General features: G+C 39.4%; 1 protein-coding gene across 1 annotated transcript in view; it reads right to left on the bottom strand.

The window, feature by feature from the left end:
- CDH8 (cadherin 8) overlaps positions 1-14,580 on the bottom strand; it is a 172,668-nt gene extending 158,088 nt beyond the window's left edge. The window contains exons 1-2 of the mRNA XM_089902478.1: positions 14,439-14,580; positions 4,105-4,292 (exon numbers count right to left, since the gene is read on the bottom strand). Coding sequence (XP_089758604.1) covers positions 4,105-4,292; positions 14,439-14,580 — 330 coding nt within the window. The remainder of the gene's footprint in view (positions 1-4,104; positions 4,293-14,438) is intronic.
- Between the last annotated feature and the right edge of the window lie 10,809 nt (positions 14,581-25,389).

Raw genomic sequence — 25,389 nt, forward strand, 5'->3', positions numbered from 1 at the left:
ACAAGCTAGCATTAGTGAACTCTTTCAGAACTCCTATACAAGCTTAAATATATATTCTTATTTCAAAATTTTATGTTGATTCTTATATTTGAATTTCATTCTAATTGGACTTCGATTTTTTGATATATTTTCTAATAAAAAAGGCAGATACTCAATCTCCTGTCTATTCTGAAATTACTAAACACATGTGCCCGTATGTACATGAATAGGCAATTCAACATCAACATTTTCACAATTTGCTAATCACCCCTACTCTAACAATTTTGTAATCTCAAATTCTTTACAAACGTTGTTAAGCATAAGAGATTATATTCTGCTTAATTCTTTGCCCAACTTAATGACAATCTACCGGAACACATCCTGGTGTCCTTGGGATTTTGTCAGACAAAAAAGAGGACCCATGAATTACAGGAAAATGACTCCCTACAGATTGTTCTCTAGAGTAAAATACATGGGATTTTTGGTGTCAAGATGTGTAGTATATGCTTCCAAGTTTATGAATAATGGTGAATAAAAATACAGCAAACAGCTAATTGCTTCAGTTTATAAAAGCATCTTATGGTAACAAAGAATAGCAGTTAATAATAACAACAAAAATGACATTAGGAATCATTAGCCAAGGAAAATGTGTCTCTGGGTTAGTCAATAATTGACTCAAGTATAATTATACTGTACTCTATTTAACACACGAGTTTTTAAATACTTTGCAACTCTTAATACTGAGCTCCATCCAGGTTTAAAGTGAGTGTTACTCAGCAAAGTTAAAACAGATGCAGCCATTTTCTTTTCAAAATTGATTTTTAAAACTGATTTTGTATATAAAACTATATCCAGAAAATTCCATGTTCTCACTTTCAATACCTCCCCAAAAGGGGATTTTAAGAGCATGACCATTGGAAGCACATCCCTGTGTAACATGACAGAGAGAGTCAGAGAGTAAGCTTGGAGTCATGTCATTGTAATGCTGATCAAGACAGAGGGCAAAATTATTGGCTCCTGACAGTGTGACCTATTATCTATCTTCTAATTCATGAATCAGCAAATCCGTTTTAAAATTAATTTGTACTACTTCATGGCAAGCATATAAAGAACAATGTTGAACAAAATACTCATGATGAAGATAAAAGGGTGTTTTTCTTTGCAAATGCCCATGTCTGTAAAATACTGAACTGTGTTCTACACGTTTTTTAATGAATGTAGTTGTCACAATGAGAAATAAATATGGAAAATGTACAGAATTTTTCACATTTACCACACGCACACAAATGATCATGAGCAAAAGCAGTCACAGACTGCAATATGGAGAGACATACCATGCTCCTGGATTGGAAGAATCAATATTGTGAAAATGACTATACGACCCAAAGCAATCTACAGGTTCAATGCAATCCCTAACAAATTACCAGACACTTTTCACAGAATTAGAGCAAAAAATTATACAATTTGTATGGAAACACAAAAGACCCTGAATAGCCAAAGCAATCTTGAGGTAAGAAAAAGGAGCTAGAGGAATCAGACTCCCAACTTCAGGCTATACTACAAAGCTACAGTAATCAAGACAGTATGGTATTGGCACCAAAACAGAAATATAGATCAATGGAACAGGATAGAAAGCCCAGAGGTAAACCCACGTACATATGGTTACCTTATCTTTGATAAAGGAGGCAAGAATATACAATGGAGAAAAGACAGCCTCTTCAATAAGTGCTGCTGGGAAAACTGGACAACTACATGTAAAAGAATGAAATTAGAACACTCCCTAACACCATACACAAAAATAAACTCAAAATGGATTAAAGACCTAAATGGAAGGCTAGACACTATAAAACTTTTAGAGGAAAACATAGGAAGAACACTCTTTGACATAAATCACAGCAAGATCCTTTTTGACCCACCTCCTAGAGAAATGGAAATAAGAATATAAACAAATGGGACCTAATGAAACTTCAAAGCTTTTGCACAGCAAAGGAAACCATAAACAAGACGAAAAGACAACCCTCAGAATGGGAGAAAACATTTGTAAACGAATCAACGGACAAAGTATTAATCTCCCAAATATATAAACAGCTCATGCAGCTCAGTATTAAAAAAACAAACAACCCAATCTAAAAATGGGCAGAAGCCCTAAACAGACATTTCTCCAAAGGAGACATACAGATGGCCAAGAGGCACATGAAAAGATGCTCAACATCACTAATTATCAGAGAAATGCAGATCAAAACTACAACGAGGTATCACCTCACACAAGTCAGAATGGCCATCATCAGAAAATCTACAAACAACAAATGATGGAGAGGGTGCAGAGAAAAGGGAAGCCTCTTGCACTATTGGTGGGAATGTAAATTGATTCAGCCTCTGTGGAGAACAGTATGGACGTTCCTTAAAAAACTGAAAATAGGGGTTTCCCTGGTGGCGCAGTGGTTGAGAGTCCGCCTGCCGATGCAGGGGACACGGGTTCGTGCCCCGGTCTGGGAGGATCCCACATGCCGCGGAGCGACTTGGCCTGTGAGCCATGGCCGCTGAGCCTGCACGTTCGGAGCCTGTGCTCTGCAACGGGAGAGGCCACAGCAGTGAGAGGCCCGTGTACCACACACACACACAAAAAAAAAACAACAAAAAAAAACTGAAAACAGAACTACTATATGACCCAGGAATCCCACTACTGGGCATATACCATATTTTGGACATGTGTCCAAAAGACACATGTACCCCAATGTTCATTGCAGCACTATTTACAATAGCCAGGTCACGGAAACAACTTAAATGTCCATCAACATCTGAATGGATAAAGAAGATGTGGTACATATATGTAATGGAATATTATTCAGCCACAAAAAGAAATGAAATTGGATCATTCATAGAGATGTGGATGGACCTTGAGTCTGTCATACAGAGTGAAGTAAGTCAGAAAGAGAAAAACAAATATCGTACATTAACTCATATATGTGGAATCTAGAAAAATGGTACAGATGAACCCATTTGCAGGGCAGGAATAGAAAGGCAGACGTAGAGAACGGACGTGTGGACATGGAGGGGAAGGGAAGGGGAGGATGAATTGGGAGATTAGGTTTGACATAAATACATTACCATGTGTAAAACAGATAGCTAGTGGGAACCTGCTGTATAGCACAGGGAGCTGAGCTTGGTGCTATGTGATGGCCTAGTTGGGTGGGATGAAGGCGGGGAGGGAGGTCCAAGAGGCAGGGGATATGTGTATGCATACGGCTGATTCACTTCACTTTGTGGCAGAAACTAACACAGCATTGTAAAGCAATTATACTCCAATTTTTAAAAAGCCATATATTCTTTGTACTATTTATGGAGATGTTTCTTTCTCCAATGGTAGACCCACACCCAGGAAAAAAGCAAAGATGAGCTTCATTGACCACAATGCTTGGTCATTTGATCACAGTTAGGAGCATCTAATGATAGCAGGGTGGGCCCTGTCCTTCCAGTGCCAGAGCTAGCCAGAATAACTGAAGCTGACTTTGTCTCTTTGAGTTTCCCTAAAAGCAGAGCCTGCAGTGAAGACACAGGAAACTTGAATGCATTTTGCAGAGATATTCTAGGAAGCAGGAGATTAGAAATGCGGAGAGTTCTATAGAAAAGGATGAAAAGCCATTGAACTTGCCACCTCTATGGGCTTATGAGGATTATTCCCACTGAAAATCCTCTAAGGAATCATAAACAATATGCCTCACAATAATTTCTTCAGTGAATAGGAACTGTCCACCAATCTTTGTCCCTCATTGCTTAAAGGTTGCTTTCAGAGTGTTGGCTTTCCTACATAGGTGGATGCTCTGGACAAGAACTGAGCAAGTTCCTGCAGCTCATGGAAAAACACTGAAACACAGAGAGGAAAGAAATGATGGGTGAGATGGGAGGCTAGCACCACCATGGTCACTGTTCACCGAGGTTTAGCTGAAATATAAAGTAGGACTAGAAGACAGGATGTGCAAAAAGCACTCACTTTTGCACAGCTCAAGAAGGCAAACCTCCTCCAGTTGTAAGATTACATCAGGAAGTCCACCCAACCCCTACCACCTTCAACATTCAAGTTTCAAAGAGGTATTCTGAAGACGAACAAAACCTTCCTGAGCTTACCTTTCTCAGCCTTATAATGCCATCCTGGGCCTGGGCATCAGAAGTGATTTCAAACAGTGCTGTTCCATCTCCATCAATGATGTCATATGACGACTGTGCATTTTCACCAATATCCTGATCATTGGCCTTCACCCTCCCTATGGCAGTGCCAAGAACCACATCTTCTGGTACTGAGAAGTGATACAGACCTTAGGAAAGAGGAGAGACACTGAGCACTGCACATATTCCATTCTTCATTCATTCATCTAACAAACATGTATTGGGCACCTCTTTTGCTCTGGCTACTTCTGTATAGATACTACCAATACAGTGACGGGAAAGACAAAAGCCTCCTTTCCACTGTGGAATGTACAGTCTTAAATGAGCCAGAGACAAATGTTCCCAGAAGAAGCACTGATCTCTCTTTGAAACTCTTCTGAGTTATGGGACTTATTCAACCATATGTTTACCAAGTACATATTTGGAGCAGAGTTATATCAGGATATTAGTGAGTCTATGTGAATGTTCTTTCCAATTTGCTGTATAATCACATTGGCTGCCCTTGGGGATATTCATTGTTGCCCAACATAAAATATTAAGCTAATTTCAGCACAGATAGATGCAATGTGTAACACACTGAAAGTCACTTTTGAAGTTACCTTTATATTTACAGACTTATAGACCATTTTTGATAAAATCCAATTACCAAGCTTCTGCTGTGCCCTGCAGCAAGCTGTTCAGACACATGAAGCACTCCTCTTGTTACTAAAATTCTCCTTGCTCTGAAGACCAAAAATCCTACCCTCAAAACTCTCTAGGCAAAATACAGTTACAGTGTATGTGGCTTCCCCTATGGGGGCAGGAAAACGTGTCTAATTAGTGATATTAGTCCCATTTTTATTCAGATCACTTTGGCTGTTGTATTGGTGTCACTCACTTTCACTGGTGTAGGGGAAGTTGCCGGTACCCCAACCCCGTAACCCCTGGACACTACCACTTCAGTCACACCTGCCTTACAGCCAACGGCCAACTCTTGCATTTCTTTGCTGAGGGTTTCCTCTGGACTTCAGAACCCGTTTTGTCCATTTCCTGTCAGTCCAGAACTATCAGAAAATTAACACCCCCAGAGAAGCAGCCCTCAAAGGCTCACGCAACTTAGTATATAAAATTCCAGGCTCCTTGCCCTCTCTGGCAGGATAATCTTAAGCTGGTCCTTTTCTTTTGCTTATTTACAGTGCTCCAGAGTTTCCCCAGTGGAATGAAGCTCCAGTCACCCCAGTCATCGCTGGCTTGATAACGCACACTGTCAGCTTTCTACCTCCTCTCGCTCACAATTCTCACTTCCCTGCTGGCGTTTCTTGGGATCATCTCCAATATAAACTACTTATAATCAAATCCTTGTCTCAGCGCCTGTTTGCGGGGAACCCAAACCCAGACAACCAGGAAGTTGTAGTCCCATTGCAACAAGAACAAGGGAAAATAAACATTCGATGAACCATAAACCCAAAAGGAAAAACTATATCTGGAGAACATTACCTAATTCTAGTTTGAACTCAATCACTGAGTCCCTTGGATAAACTAAGGCTCATTTTTCCCAGTATAACAAGATTACTTTAGATGATGGGCGAGGTTTTCTTCTAGAACTAACACACTTTTATTTACTGATGAAGTTAAAGTGTCTCTTGAAATCATAATATTATGTGACCCGGGAACAAAAATGTTTTCCAAACAGTTTTGCTGTAAGAAAGGCACCAAAAATCATCGGTCTAGCACAAGTCTCCCAATACCCTCATAATTGGTGTAATGATTCCATTTCCTTCCAACTTTATATTTCAGATAAAGTTTTCAGATGATTCCTTGAGGTGTGCTTATTAAATAATAAGACAGCAAGGGGCTCACCTTGCTACTAAACCTGCATCAGGAAGCCTTGGGAAACCAAGCCAATGAAACATTTCTTTATCCACTTTTACTCTTCCTACTCTCATCATCCCTTTCAGTGGGATCGTAGTTAATCAATATTACCTCTAAGAAAGGGAACGCTTGAAACTTATCCGCCACCACTCAATTGAAACAATCATTTTGTGAGAAAGAGGAGTTGCATGTTAGTGCATTACCTATAATGGCAACTGAAAAGAAAACAAGAGTCAGGGGAAGGATGCAAGAGATGACGTTTTTTATTTCAGTCATTTGGTTTCAAAGGTTGGCATTGTTGTCTGATTTATGAATGGCCAGATGTGAAAATTCTAAAATTCTTTAAAAAAAAGAAAAATTTTTAACATCATTATTGGAGTATAATTGCTTTACAATGGTGTGTTAGTTTCTGCTTTATAACAAAGTGAATCAGCTATACATATATCCCCATATCTCTTCCTTCTTGCGTCTCCCTCCCTCCATCCCCTCAAGGTGGTCACAAAGCACCAAGCTGATCTCCCTGTGCTATGCGGTTGCTTTCCACTAGCTATCTATTTTACACTTGGTAGCATATATATATCCATGCCACTCTCTCACTTTGTCCCAGCTTACCCTGCCCGCTCCCCGTGTCCTCAAGTCCATTCTCTAGTAGGTCTGCGTCTATTCCCGTCCACCCCGTAGGTTCTTCATGACCTTTTTTTTTTTTTTTTGATTCCATATATATGTGTTAGCATACGGTATTTGTTTTTCTCTTTCTGACTTACTTCACTCTGTATGACAGACTCTAGGTCCATCCACCTCACTGCAAATAACTCAATTTTGTTTCTTTTTATGGCTGAGTAATATTCCATTATATACATGTGCCACATCTTCTTTATCCATTCGTCTGTCGATGGACACTTAGGCTGCTTCCATGTCCTGGCTATTGTAAATAGAGCTGCAGTGAACACTGTGGTACATGACTCTTTTTGAATTATGGTTTTCTCAGGGTATATGCCCAGTAGTGGAATAGCTGAGTTGTATGTTAGTTCTATTTTTAGTTTTTTAAGGAACCTCCATACTGCGCTCCATAATGGCTGTATCAATTTATATTCCCACCAACAGTGCAAGACGGTTCCCTTTTCTCCACACCCTCTCCAGCATTCATTGTTTGTAGATATTTTGATGATGGCCAATCTGACTGGTGTCAGATGATACCTCATTGTAGTTTTGATTTGCATTTCTCTAATAATGATGTTGAGCATTCTTTCATGTGTTTCTTTTTTTTTTAACATCTTTATTGGAGTATAATTGCTTTACAATGGTATGTTAGTTTCTGCTTTACAACAAAATAAATCAGTTATATATATACATATGTTCCCATATCTCTGCCCGCTTGCGTCTCCCTTCCTCCCACCCTCCCTATCCCACCCCTCCAGGCGATCACAAAGCACCAAGCTGATCCCCCTGTGCTATGCGGCTGCTTCCCACTAGCTATCTACCTTACATTTGGTACTGTATATATGTCCATGCCTCTCTCTCGCTTTGTCACAGCTTTCCCTTCCCCCTCCCCATATCCTCAAGTCCATTCTCTAGTAGGTCTGTGTCTTTATTCCTGTCTTACCCCTAGGTTCTTCATGACATTTTTTTTTTCTTAAATTCCATATATATGTGTTAGCATATGGTATTTGTCTCTCTTTTTCTGACTTATTCACTCTGTATGACAGACTCTAGGTCTATCCACCTCATTACAAATAGCTCAATTTCGTTTCTTTTTATGGCTAATATTCCATTGTATATATGTGCCACATCTTCTTTATCCATTCATTCGATGATGGACACTTCGGTTGTTTCCATCTCTCCGGGCTATTGTAAATAGAGCTGCAATGAACATTTTGGTACATGACTCTTTTTGAATTATGGTTTTCTCAGGGTATATGCCCAGTAGTGGGATTGCTGGGTCATATGGTAGTTCTATTTGTAGTTTTTTCAGGAACCTCCATACTTTTCTCCACAGTGGCTGTATCAATTTACATTCCCACCAACAGTGCAAGAGGGTTCCCTTTCCTCCACACCCTCTCCAGCATTTACTGTTTCTAGATTTTTTGATGATGGCCTTTCTGACTGGTGTGAGATGATATCTCATTGTAGTTTTGATTTGCATTTCTCTAATGATTAGTGATGTTGAGCATTCTTTCATGTGTTTGTCAGCAGTCTGTATATCTTCTTTGGAGAAATGTCTATTTAGGTCTTCTGCCCATTTTTGGATAGTTGATTTTTGCAACTATGTTCATCAGTGATATTGCTCTGTAGTTTTCTTTCCTTGTGACATCTTTGACTGGTTTTGGTATCAGGGTGATGGTGGTCTCGTAGAATGAGTTTGGGAGTGTTCCTCCCTCTGCTACATTTTGGAAGAGTTTGAGAAGGATAGGTGTTAGCTCTTCTCTAAATGTTTGATAGAATTCGCCTGTGAAGCCATCTGGTCCTGGGCTTTTGTTTGTTGGAAGTTTTTAATCACAGTTTCAATTTCAGTGCTTGTGATTGGTCTGTTTATATTTTCTGTTTCTTTCTGGTTCAGTCTCAGAAGGCTGCGCTTTTCTAAGAATTTGTCCATTTCTTCCAGGTTGTCTAATTTATTGGCATATAATGCTTGTATTAATCTCTCATGATATTTTGTATTTCTGCAGTGTAAGTTGTTACTTCTCCTTTTTCACTTCTACTTCTACTGATTTGAGTCTTCTCCCTTTTTTTCTTGATGAGTCTGGCTAATGGTTTATCAATTTTGTTCATCTTCTCAAAGAACCAGCTTTTAGTTTTAGTGATCTTTGCTATGGTTTCCTTCATTTCTTTTTCATTTATTTCTGATCTGATCTTTATGATTGCTTTCCTTCTGCTAACTTTGTGGGGGTTTTTTTTGCTGTTCTTTCTCTAATTGCTTAGGTGTAAGATTAGGTTGTTTATTTGTGATGTTTCTTGTTTCTTAAGGTAGGATTGCGTTGCTATAAACGTCCCTCTTAGAACTGCTATTGCTGCATCCCATAGGTTTTGGGTCATCGTGTTTTCATTGTCATTTGTTTCTAGGTATTTTTTCATTTCCTCTTTGATTTCATCAGTTGTCTCTTGGTTATTTAGTAGTGTATTGTTTAGCCTCCATGTGTTGGTATTTTTACAGTTTTTTGTTTCCTGTAATTGATATCTAGTCTCATAGCGTTATGGTCGGAAAAGATATTTGATATGATTTCAATTTTCTTAATTTTACCAAGGCTTGATTTGTGACCCAAGATATGATCTATCATGGAGAATGTTCCATGAGCACTAGAGAAGAGAGTGTATTCTGTTATTTTTGGATGGAATGTCCCATAGATACCAATTAAGTCCATCTTGTTTAATGTATCATTTAACGCTTGTGTTTCCTTATTTAATTTCATTTTGGATAATCTGTCCGTTGGTGAAAGTGGGGTGTTAAAGTCCCCTACTATTTTTGTGTTACTGTTGATTTCCCCTTTTACGGCTGTCAGCATTTGCCTTATGTATTGAGGTGATCCTATATTGGGTGCATAAATATTTACAATTGCTACATCTTCTTCTTGGATTGATCCCTTGATCATTATGTAGTGTCCTTCTTTGTCTCTTGTAACAGTCTTTGTTTTAAAGTCTATTTTGTCTGATATGAGAATTGCTACTCCAGCTTTCTTTTGGTTTCTATTTGCATGGAATATCTTTTTCCATCCCCTCACTTTCAGTCTGTATGTGTCCCTAGGTCTCAAGTGGGTCTCTTGTAGACAGCATATATACGGGTCTTGTTTTTGTATCCATTCAGCCAGTCTATGTCTTTTGGTTGGAGCATTTAATCCATTTACATTTAAGGTAATTATCGATATGTATGTTCGTATTACCATTTTCTTATTTGTTTTGGGTTTGTTTTTGTAGGTCTTTTCCTTCTCTTGTGTTTCCTGCCTAGAGAAGTTCCTTTAGCATTTGTTGTAAAGCTGGTTTAGTGGTGCTGAATTCTCTTAGCTTTTGCTTGTCTGCAAAGGTTTTAATTTCTCCATCAAATCTGAATTTGATTCTTGCTGGGTAGAGTAATCTTGGTTGTAGGTTTTTCCCTTTAATCACTTTAAATATGTCCTGTCACTCCCTTCTGGCTTGCAGAGATTCTGCTGAACGATCAGCTGTTAACCTTATGGGGATTCCCTTGTGTGTTATTTGTTGTTTTTCCCTTGCTGCTTTTAATATGTTTTCTTTGTATTTAATTTTTGATAGCTTGATTAATATGTGTCTTGGTGTGTTTCTCCTTGGATTTATCCTGTATGGGGCTCTCTGTGCTTCCGGGACTTGATTAACTATTTCCATTCCCATATTAGGGAAGTGTTCAACTATAATCTCTTCAAATATTTTCTCAGTCCCTTTCTTTTTCTCTTCTTCTTCTGGGACCCCTATAATTCAAATGATGGTGCATTTAATGTTGTCCCAGAGGTCTCTGAGACTGTCCTCAATTCCTTTCATTCTTTTTTCTTTATTCTGGTCTGCAGTGGTTATTTCCACTATTTTATCTTCCAGGTCACTTACCCATTCTTCTGCCTCAGTTATTCTGCTACTGATTCCTTCTAGAGAATTTTTCATTTCATTTATGGTGTTGTTCATCATTGTTTGTTTGCTCCTTAGTTCTTCTATGTCCTTGTTAAACGTTTCTTGTATTTTCTCCATTGTAATTCCAAGAGTTTGGATCATCTTTACTATCATTATTCTGAAATCTTTTTCAGGTAGAAACCCTATTTCGTCTTCATTTGTTTGGTCTGGTGGGTTTTTACCTTGCTCCTTCATGTGATGTGTGTTTCTCTTTCTTCTCATTTTGCTTAACTTACTGTGTTTGGGGGTCTCCTTTTTGCAGGCTGCAGATTCATAGTTCCTGTTGTTTTTGGTGCCTGCCGGCGGTAGCTAAGGTTGGTTCAGTGGGTTGTGTAGGCTTCCTGGTGTAGGGGACTAGTGCCTGTGTTCTGGTGGATGAGGCTGGATCCTGTCTTTCTGGTGGGCAGGTCCGTGTCCAGTGGTGTGTTTTTGGGTGTCTGTGACCTTATTATGATTTTAGGCAGCCTCTCTGCTAATGGTTAGGGTTGTATTCCTGTCTTGCTAGTTGTTTGGCATAGGGTGTCCAGCACTGTAGCTTGCTGGTCGTTGAGTAGAGCTGGGTGTTGGCGTTGAGATGGAGATCTCTGGGAGATTTTCGCCATCTGATATTACGTGGAGCTGGGAGGTCTCTGGCGGGCCAATGTCCTGAACTCGGCTCTCCCACCCCAGAGGCACAGGCCTGATGCCCGGCCGGAGCACCAAGACCCTGTCATCCACACGGCTCAGAATAAAATGGAGAAAAAATAAAGAAAGAAAGAAAAAAGTTAAACAAAGTTGTTAAACTGAAAAATAAAAAATGATTATTAAAAATAAAAATTATTTAAAAATTAACAAAAAGAAAGAAGAGAGCAACCAAACCAAAAAACAAATCCACCAATGATAACAAGTGCTAAAAACTATAGTAAAAATTAAAAAAAACAGATAGAACCCTAAGACAAATGGTAAAAGCAAAGCTATACAGACAAAATCACACACAGAAGCATACACATACACACTCACAAAAAGGGGAAAAGGAAAAAATATATATATATATCGTTGCTCCCAAAGTCCACTGCCTCCATTTGGGATGATTCGTTGTCCATTCAGCGATTACACTCATGCAGGGTACATGAAATTGATTGTGGAGATTTAATCTGCTGCTCCTGAGGCTGCTGGGAGAGATTTCCCTTTCTCTTCTTTGTTCGCACAGCTCCTGGGGTTTAGCATTGGATTTGGCCCCGCCTCTGTGTGTAGGTAACCTGAGGGCATCTGTTCTTCACCCAGACAGGAGGGGGTTAAAGGAGCAGCTGATTAGGGGGCTCTGGCTCACTCAGGCCGGGGGGAGGGAGGGGTACAGAATGCGGGGCAAGCCTGTGGCGGCAGAGCCCAGCATGACGTTGCAACAGCCTGAGGCGCCATGTGTTCTCCCAGGGAAGTTGTCCCTCGGTCACGGGACCCTGGCAGTGGCGGGCTGCACAGGCTCCCGGGAGGGGAGGTGTGGATAGTGACCTGTGCTTGCACACAGGCTTCTTGGTAGCTGCAGCAGCGTTCGTGTTTCATGCCCGTCTCTGGTGTCCACTCTGATAGCCATGGCTCACGCCCATCTCTGGAGCTCGTTTAGGCGGTGCTCTGAATCCCCTCTCCTCGCGAACCCCGAAACAATGGTCTCTTGCCTCTTAGGCAGCTCCAGACTTTCTCCCGGACTCCCTCCCGGCTAGCTGTGGCGCACTAGCCCCTTCAGGCTGTCTTCACGCAGCCAACCCCAGTCCTCTCCCTGGGATCCGACCGAAGCCCCAGCCTCAGCTCCCAGCCCCTCGCCCGCCCCGGCGGGTGAGCAGACAAGCCTCTCGGGCTGGTTAGTGCTGGCCGGCACCGATCCTCTGTGCAGGAATCTCTGCACTTTGCCCTCCGCACCCCTGTTGCTGCGCTCTCCTCCGTGGCTCCGAAGCTTCCCCCCTGCACACCCCCCGTCTCTGCCAGTGAAGGGGCTTGTAGTGTGTGGAAACCTTTCCTCCTTCACAGCTCCCTCCCAGAAGTGCAAGTCCCTTCCCTATTCTTTTGTCCCTGTTTTTTGTTTTTTTTGCCCTACCCAGGTACGTGGAGAGTTTCTTGCCTTTTGGGTGGTCTGAGGTCTTATGCCAGTGTTCATTTGGTGTTCTGTAGGAGTTGTTCCACATGTAGATGTATTTCTGATGTATATGGTATCTCCACGGCTCACTCCTCTGCCATTTTGAAGCTCTACCTCATGCTATCCACAAGGAAAATGTTCCAGTGGATTAAAGTCTGAGCCCCCACCTCCAGCTGGAGCCGGTTGTGGTGCTTTTCCCACAGCTGAGTCGGTGAAGCAAAACTGGTCAAGAGGCACTGCTCTCACTCCCACTTTTCCTAAAATTCTTAATGAAATGCATCTTTTCTGTTCTTTCTACCTTGGCGTTTTTGCAGAGAAATTCTCCAAGGTACCTCAAATGTGTCATTTTCAAACTGCACCTCTGTCTTTCCCTTCCTCTCTCACTCTCCTTCTCCCTCCCCTCTCTTCTCTCTCTCTGCAAAAACTGGTTTTCCTAAGGTATTTCCTATCCCAGCAAAGAGCACTAGCATGCATGTAATCTCTCATGTCAGAAATAGGATAACTCACCTCCTCAACTGAAAATGCAATCTATTCTTAGATTTTTGTTACCATTAGCTCTTAAATATCTAACACCCTTATACACTTTCTCCACTCCCACTGCGACCAACCTTGCTTGCCAGGGCTTCCATCACCTTTTAAATGAATGATTACAAGCACCCCTTACCTGGCTGCAGTGTGGAAAGACACTGGAAGAAGGCCAGATTCCATTTTCTCTGATTTCCCTAGAATCAAATCTTATTACTTAACCTACAAGTTAAAATATTTTAATGACTTCCTAGTGATCTTAGGATAAAAGTCTTGGTACTTAAAATGACCTGCAAATCCAAGGATGGCTAATTCCTGCCTAACTCTCCAGCCTCGTGCTCCAGCTGTAGTGAAATTTTTTCAGTTCTCATCCAGGGCCGTACACCCTTCTTCCTTGGGGCTTTTGGACATCCTTTTCTTCTAGTTGCAATGTCCATCCTCCCTTCCCCAGTTTCACCTTGTTCCAGCTAATTCCTATTCATCATTTATTTCTCTTATTTCAAGATTCTCCATGTCAGAAAGTCCTTCCCAAATCATCTCTCTAATGTCACATTACTTGGATGAATGCACAGAGGGAAAGGGTTCTATGAGAGTACAAGAAAGTTGGCAAATAATGATTGTCTCCCTGATTCATTGATGGTGGCTGCCTACAATGCTGTTGAGAGGTTTCTGGGGCCAAGCACAGCTTTAGTAGGAACGGGTAGAGTCAGTGATCACTGATGTCCCGCCAGCCACAGGAAGGAGGAGTGTATATTTTGCAGCAAGTGTACTGTATATCTGCCTTCCCCACCTCAGGCTCTAGAGATTTAGTTTCTTTTATACAAGTGGGACTATTGATAGAACAATATCTGAGGTGCATTTCAATCATTCTCTTGAGTTTTCTTAAAGGGAGGTAACATGCAATAGAGAAATAAGCACAAATCTTGCAGCCAGACTTGCTGGTTCTAATTCTCAGCTCCATTGTTTACTTTATGCTTAATATTCAGAAATGTTCTTAAATTCTTTGAAATCTGTAAAGTGAGGATACATTTAGTACCAAAGTGATAGAAGAGTTCACAGTTTTTCATATATATGAATTACCATACCTTGCACATAATAAGCACTCAGTGATTGCTATCAGTTTTTCAAATCACTGAAAATTAGAATATAGATTCAAAGGGAAACATCATACTTAGATGCTCACCAGCGTGGGGAATTCACTTACTCTGGGCAAATTTTGGAGGATTGTCATTCACGTCAGTGAGGGTCACTGTAAGTGTTGTGGTTCCAGATAGGCCACCCGAGTGTCCACCCATATCTTTGGCTTGGATAACAACCAGGTACTCCTCCTTGGCTTCTCTGTCCATATTGGGAAGGGCAGTTTTTATAATTGCTGAGGGGAAAAAAAATGGGAGAATGACTTTTAGCCGGACAGCTCATTCAAAAATCAATGTGTGAATCACACACACACACACACACAGAAACACACACGTGCATACATCAGGACCCCACTCAGATAATTTTCTCTTTTCTCTTGACATTTAGCTGGTGTGCATCTCTGATGCCAACACTGAGAAAGACTGTAGTCATAGACAGTAGTGGATAACTTGCAAAAATACATTTTATAATGTATAAAAAAAAGAACTTGCGAAGATATACATTAGAAAGTAAGCTGAATGGCATACTCTTGCCTACCAAATTAAAGTATAAATCATAACATAGCTTCATCTACTCAGGAAAATCCTGGAAGTGAAAGAATCCTACAATTTATCACAGACTCCAATTCCCCTACAAGAGAAGTAAATACACAAATAGCTAGAAGGCTCTGAGGTCAAAGATAAATCATTCTGAGGCTCACAAATACATCAGAGAGATGAAAGAAATAAATGCATTATTAGAATCAACTCAGACAAATAAAATGCCAATCAGAGTTAATATAGGCAAGTGTCTAAATCTTAAGGCATTGTTCAACTACATTTATATTTTAATTTTTAGTTACATCATGACTATAGTAAAAGTAATAAATATTTTAGAGAAATGGGAGGATATAGAAAAGAGAAAAGGGAGTAAACATAAAATCATATAAAATAACATAATATCAGTGCTAAAATGTTAGTATTTTTTCCGACATATTTTCAGGGTTTCTGCTTCTCTGTGTGTCATTAGTAATTTAATATTCTTATTAAAGATTCAAAATCTTCTTAGATATTCCTGATGATATTTTGAAAAATCTTTATTTAGCCCTCTCCCTACCCTCATACCTCTTTTCATAGATACTGCTAATATTTTGATGTGTATATTTTCACATGTATATGCATACAAATGTGCAAATGTGCACATGAACATTTAACCACAAATGTGATCACAGTATAGTCATTGCTCTGAGACTTTCTTTTTTCACACAATGGATATCTTTGAGATCTTGTCAACGGTTAGAGGCCCAACTCATTACTTCTTATAGCTGTATAATTTTTCATTGAATTAATGTACTATGAGTAACTTGGGCATTCCCATATTAACCGATGTTGCTATTTTTCCCATTTCAAATAACCATCCACATATCTTATTATGATGATACTATATTTTTCTGTGCCCTGCAGTTTTACTTAACTCTATGCCATAAGATGCCCACCCCATATTACTAAAAGCCCATAATAGAAGTGTTTGTCACTAGTCCAGAACATCCCTATTGAATGAATGTGTTACCTCTCTGGACCAAGTGAAGGAAAATTCTCTGCATTAAAGACAACTCGCCCCTAACTTCTAACCTCAGGGACATCATAAATGTTCAATTCAAATTGAAGATGAGTGAATCGCTTGGTCATGTCTGAAGTTGTAATCCTGTGTTTTTGGACTCATATGCTCTAATTATATCATCTGTCTGTAAAAGGTTTGCAAGGATTTCAAGTCCCTGAATCATTCAAGTATCAGCCGAGGCACAAGAGTGCCCAGGGAAATCTAATCCACCCAGTCAGTGAGCAGGCTCTGGGAAAAGTTGTGAGTTCTTATGCACTTTCTTCAACCTTGAAGCCACCTTTATATCAGAGCTTCCCATTCAGGGAGCACTCAACTGGATAACCCTGCCTATTTGGAAGTATGGATAGTAACATACTGATATCTTTCAATACAGTGATTTCTTTCAGGATTTGACCATATTGTAATATAAGTCAATAGGTCATACATATATGGTTATAAACAAAAAACTGAAAGAAGAGAAAAACAGAAATATAGCAATCATTCTGATTTGGATCACTGTGAGGCATTGCTGAGGAGAAAATAAACATCTAGGCAAAAGACAGTAAAAACAACAATAAGAAAACCTCATTAACAGCATGACAAGATGCCAACACGGTTACTCCGCTATGGATGTATATTTTCATGACTCAGAATCTTCAGTATGGGCCCAATTCCAGTAAGAAGGATTAGAAAACAGTTTTACCCCCATGCTAGTAACATGAGTAACTTGTAGTTTGTAAAGTTTAGGTACCACCACAATTTAAGGTCATCATGAATTAAAGCCATCCATTGGACTTTGGAATTTGATGTAGAGCTTCTAATAATCAGAGAAAAGCGATATAATTCCTCAAGGGAGGCAGCAACTGTTTTCAAAGAAGTTGATGGATTAAGGTCTACACATTAATCCTCTTAGGTTACTTCAGTGGAAGAATTTTTTACAGCTTCCTCAGAGTCAGAGAAGACTGGTATGTATTATTCTCATCATTTATTTTAATATATCATGAGAACGTAAATTAAGAAAAAAAAACTGTGATGTCTCTCAGACACATGGAATTAAAATAGTTTTGAAGCTCGTTTGAAAATAGCATACTTGGGTCAGTGTCTGTGAGTTGTATCAGAATATGAGTGAAGCATCATGACAGAGGGCCTTGCTTTAATGGGACAAGAAGAGCTCCCTGGGTTTCCACCTATTACAGAAATGTTGATGTCCTCCACCATCAAGGTATACAGCTTCCTACTACCTACGATGCCCATCTGTTGACAAGTTAGAGTCCCCTTATAAATGCTCCCACCTATTGAAGTCAAGCAAGTTTGGTTTCTCATATTATCCTCACACTTACGAGCTTTGTGATCATGAACACATTATTAAACCCACCAGGGCTCACCTCCCCTGTTAAATGGAGATAATAATCAGCCTCTCATCAAGGGGATTCTAAGACTATGTGAGATAAATCATGCAAAGTTCTTGTCACACAGTAGTTACCCAACCGTACTGTCTCCCCTCCCCTTCTGGCTTCCCAAACAGAATTTAATGCTTATCTGGATACTGGTTCGAGTGCTGAACACTTGCCAGCTGCTCTTCCACATCCACTCTCCAGCATTCTGCACCTACTTTTGGTGTGGGAGAGTGGCCTCTATGGATGGACTTACTTGCTGGCTTTGTGTTAGACTCCACCAATGCACACTACCCCAGGAGATAGGGAGGCTGGAGCAGGGTGAGGTTCCAGACCACCCAATACCTCAATCACATGCTTGGCCATCTACGGTTTCTATCTTGGGATAACACTAGAGCAAAACTCTAGTGTCTGTTAGCGCCTCCTTCCCTGGCTCCTTCAGGTCTAGGAATGATATTAACACTTCTGCTGCTGGCCTTGTGGGGCTTCCCTATTCCTTAATGGGCTCTCTTAACCTGGCCATACTTTTCTCAGTACTTCCCTCATTAAACTCTCCTGAATCACGCCACTCCTGCCAGGACCCTAAAAGATATGGTTCGGATATTGGTTCTTTAGCCACGTGTCAAACATGTTTCCACCATGTCATTCTTACATCTACAGGTCAAAAGTTCATCAATGTCATCGCATATAGCTGTCTAAAGGACTGCTCCTTGAGACAGCAAGACAGGTATTTGGTTCCTTATCTGTAACATGAGAATAATACGTATACAGTGAAGTGAGTTGCTCACAATGACCCATCTGGGAAGCTGCACACCTGGGAGGTTTCACACCTTCTTCTTTTATTGTACAACATTGAGAGTAGGTTTCCTGATATTTTAAGGTTAAGTGGGGAGTGTCTCCCATGTCCTTAGGGTGTGCCACACACGTAACTGGCTTCAGTACAAACTGTAATGAACAGCTTTTGCTTTGCCTGAGCCCATTGCCTTACAACTAGCAGCAACTCCTTAAAAAATCCAAGACATAGTTTCTGGAACATTTTTCCTGCTACCTTGTGCCCATAAAAGCAGGATAAGAAAAACCACAAGTGCCTTTGGTCCTTCTATTCTTCTCCTTGTGTTGGGGCATATCTATACATGTTACTTAACTTTTTAAATTCCTATACAAAAGGCAGATCATTTCACATGCATAGATACGGCAAGATGTTAATAAACTCCTAAAACAGAAGCTTAAAAACTGCCTTAAACTTTCTTCCTACTTCTTCTACCCTGAATTATTTGCTTTGGCCCACATATTCTCCCAAGTTATTAGTAGCTTTAAGCTATTTCTTTTGTGGACAAGAGAAGGACTTCTATGTTTTAATAATTGTTTGGTATTAAATATCACCAAATACAGAAGAGAAAATATAGTAATAAGTGATTTTCCCTCTCTGATTTGAGAAGTCACAACTTTTGAACTATGAAGACTAAAATGTGACTATAATCCTCAATTAAATGGCACTTTTATCCATTTTCACCTGTGATTTTACGAAGACAGAGAAAATATCCTTATACCCTTTTTGCCAAAGTAAACTAATTTAAAACAACTTTTGATGGTGCTCATTTTAAATAGCTTCCCATCTGCTGAGAAATAGACTGTGTTCCTCTTTTTCAAAGTAGTGGTCAAGCAAAAGTAGTGTCCACGTCTCCCCATGTGCTTATAGTCACACATCCTCAATGCCCAGCAATGTGTTCACAAGCTTAAATATTATGTTTAAACTTCCATTACACCAATTGGCAACAAATCAGAGTTATCAATTTTTTGGCGAGTAGTATACAACATGCTTTCTTCAGGGGCAGTTAGTATGGTAAATAACCTCACAAAAAAGAAAAAAGCATATGACCTGGAGTTGATACAACGAAAACTGTTAGAGATTTTGTCTTTGGCTTTTGTAAACTTTCAACTCAGGAAGGGGTCTAGGGCTGACTTAGTTAGACACCTTAAATAGTTGCCTTTGGAAAAATCACAGAACTTCCCTGGGACACATTTTTTTTTCCTTGAAAATAGGAGGCTCTAACATTTCCAGTGGAAGAAAAATCCACAATTCATGTTCAGAAGGATAAGCCTGTCCTGCTGAATCCTTGATCACATTAACTGCAAAGTAGACTCAGAAACGGGAAATGTAAACTATTAAATTGTAGAAGTGTTTCCCTGGAACTCCATTTTGAAAATCTAATCTAATCAGAAAATTCAATTAATGAGACTAGTCCATTCTCTGTGAATTGAATTCAATGGAGATTTTGAACCTGGCACTGGGAGTAGGGTTGGGAAGGTATGAGATCGGAGGTGAACCCTGGCAGGAGGATTAACAGGGGAAAGAGGGAATCGTCTTGCTCTGAAGCTGGCATTCACCACCCTACTGTGAATAGACCAATGTGCTTGATTCTCCTGTATTTAAAAGACATGGTTTCATCTTAACTGTATTCAATCACTGGAGATTTCCCTTGTGCAGAAGTTTAAGAATTTAAATCCTAGCCTGGCCTAAGTTCCTCCCAAGTACTAAACAGCTATTCCTTATGTCTCATCATTCAGGGAGTACTTCTTATTAGAATTCAGTCATCTCAAAAATTTTAAAGTTGAGTCTTTATTTTTTTCTTCCCATTGTCTTTGGTATTATCATTTGAGAAGCATTTTGTCTCCGTCACAAAGACTTCCTTTTATAATTTCTGTGATATCACCAGATTGAGAGGCTTCATGAGAAAGGCAAGGAGATGCTGATTAACTCCTTTGTCATTCTGAAGGCCGATTACTGTAATTCACTCTTTGTGGGTCTCCCAGATTGTGCTGTTCAAAGACTGCGGTTGATACAAAATGCTGTGCTAAACTCCTATTTGAATAAGACTTGTTGAACACATTATCCTAGTTATGAAAAAACGAGCTCTGTTATTCCCCCAAACTCTTGCCAATATAACGTGCAATTATCATCTTACAATCTCTGAAAAAGAGTCTTTCAATTATGAGGTTAAGTGGTACAAATTCATCAGGGAAAAATTCTTTTGGGGGGTCATATCCTACACCCATACTTTCTGTTACTTATGGAATTTGTACTACATGCTGCCAGTTATGAGGGGTGAAGGGTATACAACCAAAGACCCTTCAATGCATGCCCACCTTATCACTGAATAATAGCTTTCATACAATAACTTCAATAATGCCATATCCGCACAGATACATTGCAAAGGAGAAAGTGAAACATTAGAAAACTGTTCAACCTTTATAGGGTTCAGAAAAAACTGCATTTACCTTTCTTTGTGACCAATAACTTATCAATTAGATAGGTGATAGACAGGTAGATAGGTAGACAGAGAGAATGGCCTGGATTTGGAGAAACTAGATTTCTCAGATATCTCTGGTGCTTTTGCAAAATATAACATAATTAGAAAGCTAATGTGTTTAAGTATCAGGAATCAAAAGCTTGTTTAGATACTCTGACCTGGTATTTTTAAAACTAAGAACATATTCCAAGGAAATGACAAATTTCTTTTCTCCTAACCCCTCAAATTTTTGGATTAAGATATTCACTTTTTTGTATGGTATTTTTAAAAAGGCAAGTAATTTAAATATGTAACAATGGGAAATATTAAATTAGCAGTTAAGGTTGTAATGATCAAATGCATAAAATATTAAGCAGATATAAAAATTCATGGCCAAGATGCACATGAAAGAATGCTCAACATCATTAATTATTAGAGAAATGCAAATCAAAACTACAATGAGGTATCACCTCTCACCAGTTAAAACAGGCATCATCAGAAAATCTACAAACAACAAATGCTGGAGAGGGTGAGGAGAAAAGGGAACCCTCTTGCACTGTTGGTGGGAATGTAAATTGATACAGTCACTATGGAGAACAGTATGGAGGTTCCTTAAAAAACTAAAAATAGAACTACCATATGACCCAGCAATCCCACTACTGGGCATACACCCAGAGAAAACCATAATTCAAAAAGAGTCATGTACCACAATGTTCACTGCAGCACTATTTACAATAGCCAGGTCATGGAAGCAACCTAAATGCCCATTGACAGATGAACAGATAAAGAAGATGTGGTACATATATACAATGGAATATTACTCAGCCATAAAAAGGAACGAAATTGGGTCATTTGTTGAGACATGGATGGATCTAGAGACTGTCATACAGAGTGAAGTAAGTCAAAAAGAGAAAAGCAAATATCGTATATTAACGCATATAAGTGGAACCTAGAAAAATGGTACAGATGAACCGGTTTGTAGGGCAGAAGTTGAGACACAGAAGTAGAGAAAAAACATATGGACACCAAGGGGGAAAGTGGCGGGGGGTGGTGGTGGTGGTGTGATGAATTGGGCGATTGGGATTGACATGTATACACTGATGTGTATATAATTGATGACTCATAAGAACCTGCTGTATAAAATAAATAAATAAAATAAAATCAGAAAGAAAGAGAAAAACAAATACTGTATGCTAACACATATATATGGAATATATATTAAAAAAAAAGGTTCTGAAGAACTTAGGGGCAGGACAGGAATAAAGACGCAGATGTAGAGAATGGACTTGAGGACACGGGGAGGGGGAAGGGTAAGTTGGGACGAAGTGAGAGAGTCGCCTCGACATATGTACACTATCAAACGTAAAGTAGCTAGCTAGTGGGAAGCAGCTGCATAGCACAGGGAGATCAGCTCGGTGCTTTGTGACCACCTAGAGGGGTGGGATAGGGAGGGTGGGAGGGAGACGCAAGAGGGAGGAGATATGGGGATATATGTATACGTATAGCTGATTCACTTTGTTATACAGTAGAAACTAACACACCATTGTAAAGCAATTATACTCCAATGAAGATGTTAAAAAAAAATTATGTAGCAACTTAAAATGCTCATAACATTTTAAAATTTTTATTTTAAAAATAATGTATCCCAGGCTTCCCTGGTGGCGCAGTGGTTGAGAGTCCGCCTGCCGATGCAGGGGACACGGTTTTGTGCCCTGGTCTGGGAAGATTCCACATGCCGCGGAGCGGCTAGGCCCGTGAGCCATGGCTGCTGAGCCTGCGCGTCCGGAGCCTGTGCTCCGCAACGGGAGAGGCCACAACAGTGAGAGGCCTGCGTACTGCAAAACAAAAACAAAAACAAAATAAAAAAAATAAAAATAATGTATCCCATGATTAATCTTATATAAGTGCTTATAACAATTTGGCAAAGAATATAAATGAAGATAACTTGATGTGTTTTGTGAAGGAATTGGAGGTTCACCGCCACATTTCCTAGCACTCTGCGATAGAAAGTATAGGACTGCATCTGTTAGAAAATGGTCTGGGATTATATAGATGAAAATTTTTTTCAGGAGTATTACTAGCCATGTGATTTTGGGCAAGTCACTGAAATTTCCTGAAGCTCACCAATCATGTTTAAAATCTTATTAATTGCCAAATAAGAGTTTAGGTTGGTATTATTACACGAGAGGTAAAAGCCAAATGTTTTACTTTATACGTCAGATATAGATACAGACACATATAGAGATATATGTAAATATAATACATATTTTGGTATTTATTTTTATAAATATATACATATATATGTGGGCATATATACATTCACCCATATATATATATATATGCTTTTGTATTTACATTTTATAGATAGACAGACATATATATGTAAATAAAATTTAGATATTAATTCAGTGCTAACAATAAAGTAAACATACGTTATTTTAAATATTAGAAACGAAGATTATAGTCAGCGATGCTGCAAGAACATCTCTTACCAACTTCAAAATGGTAATGCCTCCACAGTGGTATTCATGTAGCAAAAATTAATATTTTTTGCTTCCAGATCTCTACATGATTTGTACCCAGATTCATCTTGACTACAACATTCTACACAGCATATGCCTTTGATTCCCCAGATACTTACCTTTCTTCAGACTTTCCACAAGCTTCTGTGCCTCCACAACTCTGTGTAGATAATGCAGCCTCGTCCACACTTGCCCTTTATGGACCTCTTAAAACTCCATCCATCCTTTCAGCTCTGATGTTTCAGAAGCCAAGGAGCCTTCCCAGGTAGAACTAATGACTTTTCTTCTTTTGGATCTTACCCATCTTTGCTAGGAACTTCCTCATGTCACTTACTTTTCTGTTTCTTCTCCATTTCACCACTTGCCCTATTATGTCAACCTATCCTGGTAGTAAATTACTGAGGAAAGGAACCATGTCTCATTCATCTTTGAATACCCAGAACTGAACACAATCTCTGGCCCATAACAGGTATCATCAAATACAAGAGGGAAGAAAATAACACAAAGATCAAGAGAGAAGGTACGAGGAAGTGAAAAAGGAAGAAGAAAGAGAGACAGAAAAAAATGATAAGTGTAGATCATTTCTCTAGCCGCTTTGGGGACTCAGCCCTGGAGTATGTAAGCACTTGATAAATATTAATAATTGTCATGTATCTGGGGACCAGAGACATTTAGATACAGTTATAAGGTAACAGAGCCGTTAAGTCGGGAAGGAGGGTGTCAAGATTCAAACCAAGTCTTGCTGCCTTCAAGGCTCAAGGGAGACTCAAGAGCTATTCTGTACCATTGCAAGAGTCACTTCTTAAGGTCATGCTGGTTTGCCAGAGGAAGGGCACAGCACTTCCTGAATGCCAGTGATGTGTGTGTGTGTTGCAGATTAAAGAAGCCAGGGGTTCTCATGGTTTCGTTAGATATTGTACCCATTTCATAATTGACATTTGAGTTATTTATTGAATGTCTCAGTATAAATTTGTGGTGCACTGTTCTAATATTTCAGATATTCTCAGGATCACTCAAAACAGTGATGCTGATGAGCTATGTATACTAGTAACACTTCAAAAATTGAATTAGTTAAGGATGAATTCATGAAAAATTTCTTTTGATCTATATGCTTTATCAGCAATGCTTTGGTTTTTCTATTTTTGAGGTTCCAGTGTTATTTACTTCTCTTGGAAAATGTAGTTATGACAGCTAAATTTTCCTACAGTAATCCATAGGAAAACTTAGTTCATCTGTCAGAATTGAAAATGTATTATCACATGAATATTAGGGATTTGGAATGTGGTCCAGCACTGAGAAAGGTCTTGGACAATGTCACAGACTGTGGCTGAGCAAGGATACAAACCTGGGTCTCTAGAATCTTAATTATGAATTATTAATGAAATAATACACTGCCCCTTGGCAAAAAAAGAACAAAAAAAAACTCCATATACTTAACTACAACTTTAAAGTTTTCCCACTGCGTGGATCACAGCCACGTCTATCTTCATATCCATATAGAATAACATATGAAATAGTTGTAAGTGAAATAACAATGATACCCCATCTCTATATTTTTACATACAATGTTCATAGTGCATTTAGTGTACAGACTGTCGCTTCTGTAGCTCCTGGATTCCCCTATTAAGTAGTTTTGCAAAAGCCACCATTTATAGCATCAACACACAGGCTAGCCAATAACTGATGTTATTTAAAATGCCAATTTTGAGTTACACTGAAATCCTCGCAATTATTCCTATTCAGAATTAAGGTGAAATTTCTTTTCCCCTAAATGAAAACACTTCCAGGGGCTCCTCAATCAAGTGGAATTATTTCTGTGAAGAACAGGATGACACTATTCTTTCCTTAAGCTATAATTCCAATAACTAATTATATGTATAATAAGTATGGGTGGTTTAAAAAGCAAAGCAAAGGTCGCTACAAAATTGGATGCTTTCTCTTAGCAGTTCAGGACTTGGGCAGACGAGAACGGGGGGTGGGGGGGGATTGAGTAGATAAAGCACAAGCTCTGTTTTCACCGACTAAGAAATGGAGCCAAAGTTAAGAAACTATTTTCAACTCTTGGAACCTCAGTCTCCTCATCTATACAGGAGAGATAGTAACAACCACCTGAGGTTACCTAGCGCTTGTTCACAGAGCCTAACAGATACTCAAAACTGATACTATCCCCAAATGTTAAAGTGGCCCTGATTCCTCTAATGCCTCAGAGGAATTGTCTGACCCCAGATCTCAAT

This window comes from Delphinapterus leucas, chromosome 20 (genome assembly GCF_059928025.1).
Source record: "Delphinapterus leucas isolate spDelLeu-1000000601 "Yukka" chromosome 20, BTC_Dleu_Yukka2, whole genome shotgun sequence".
Taxonomy (NCBI): Eukaryota; Metazoa; Chordata; class Mammalia; order Artiodactyla; family Monodontidae; genus Delphinapterus; species Delphinapterus leucas.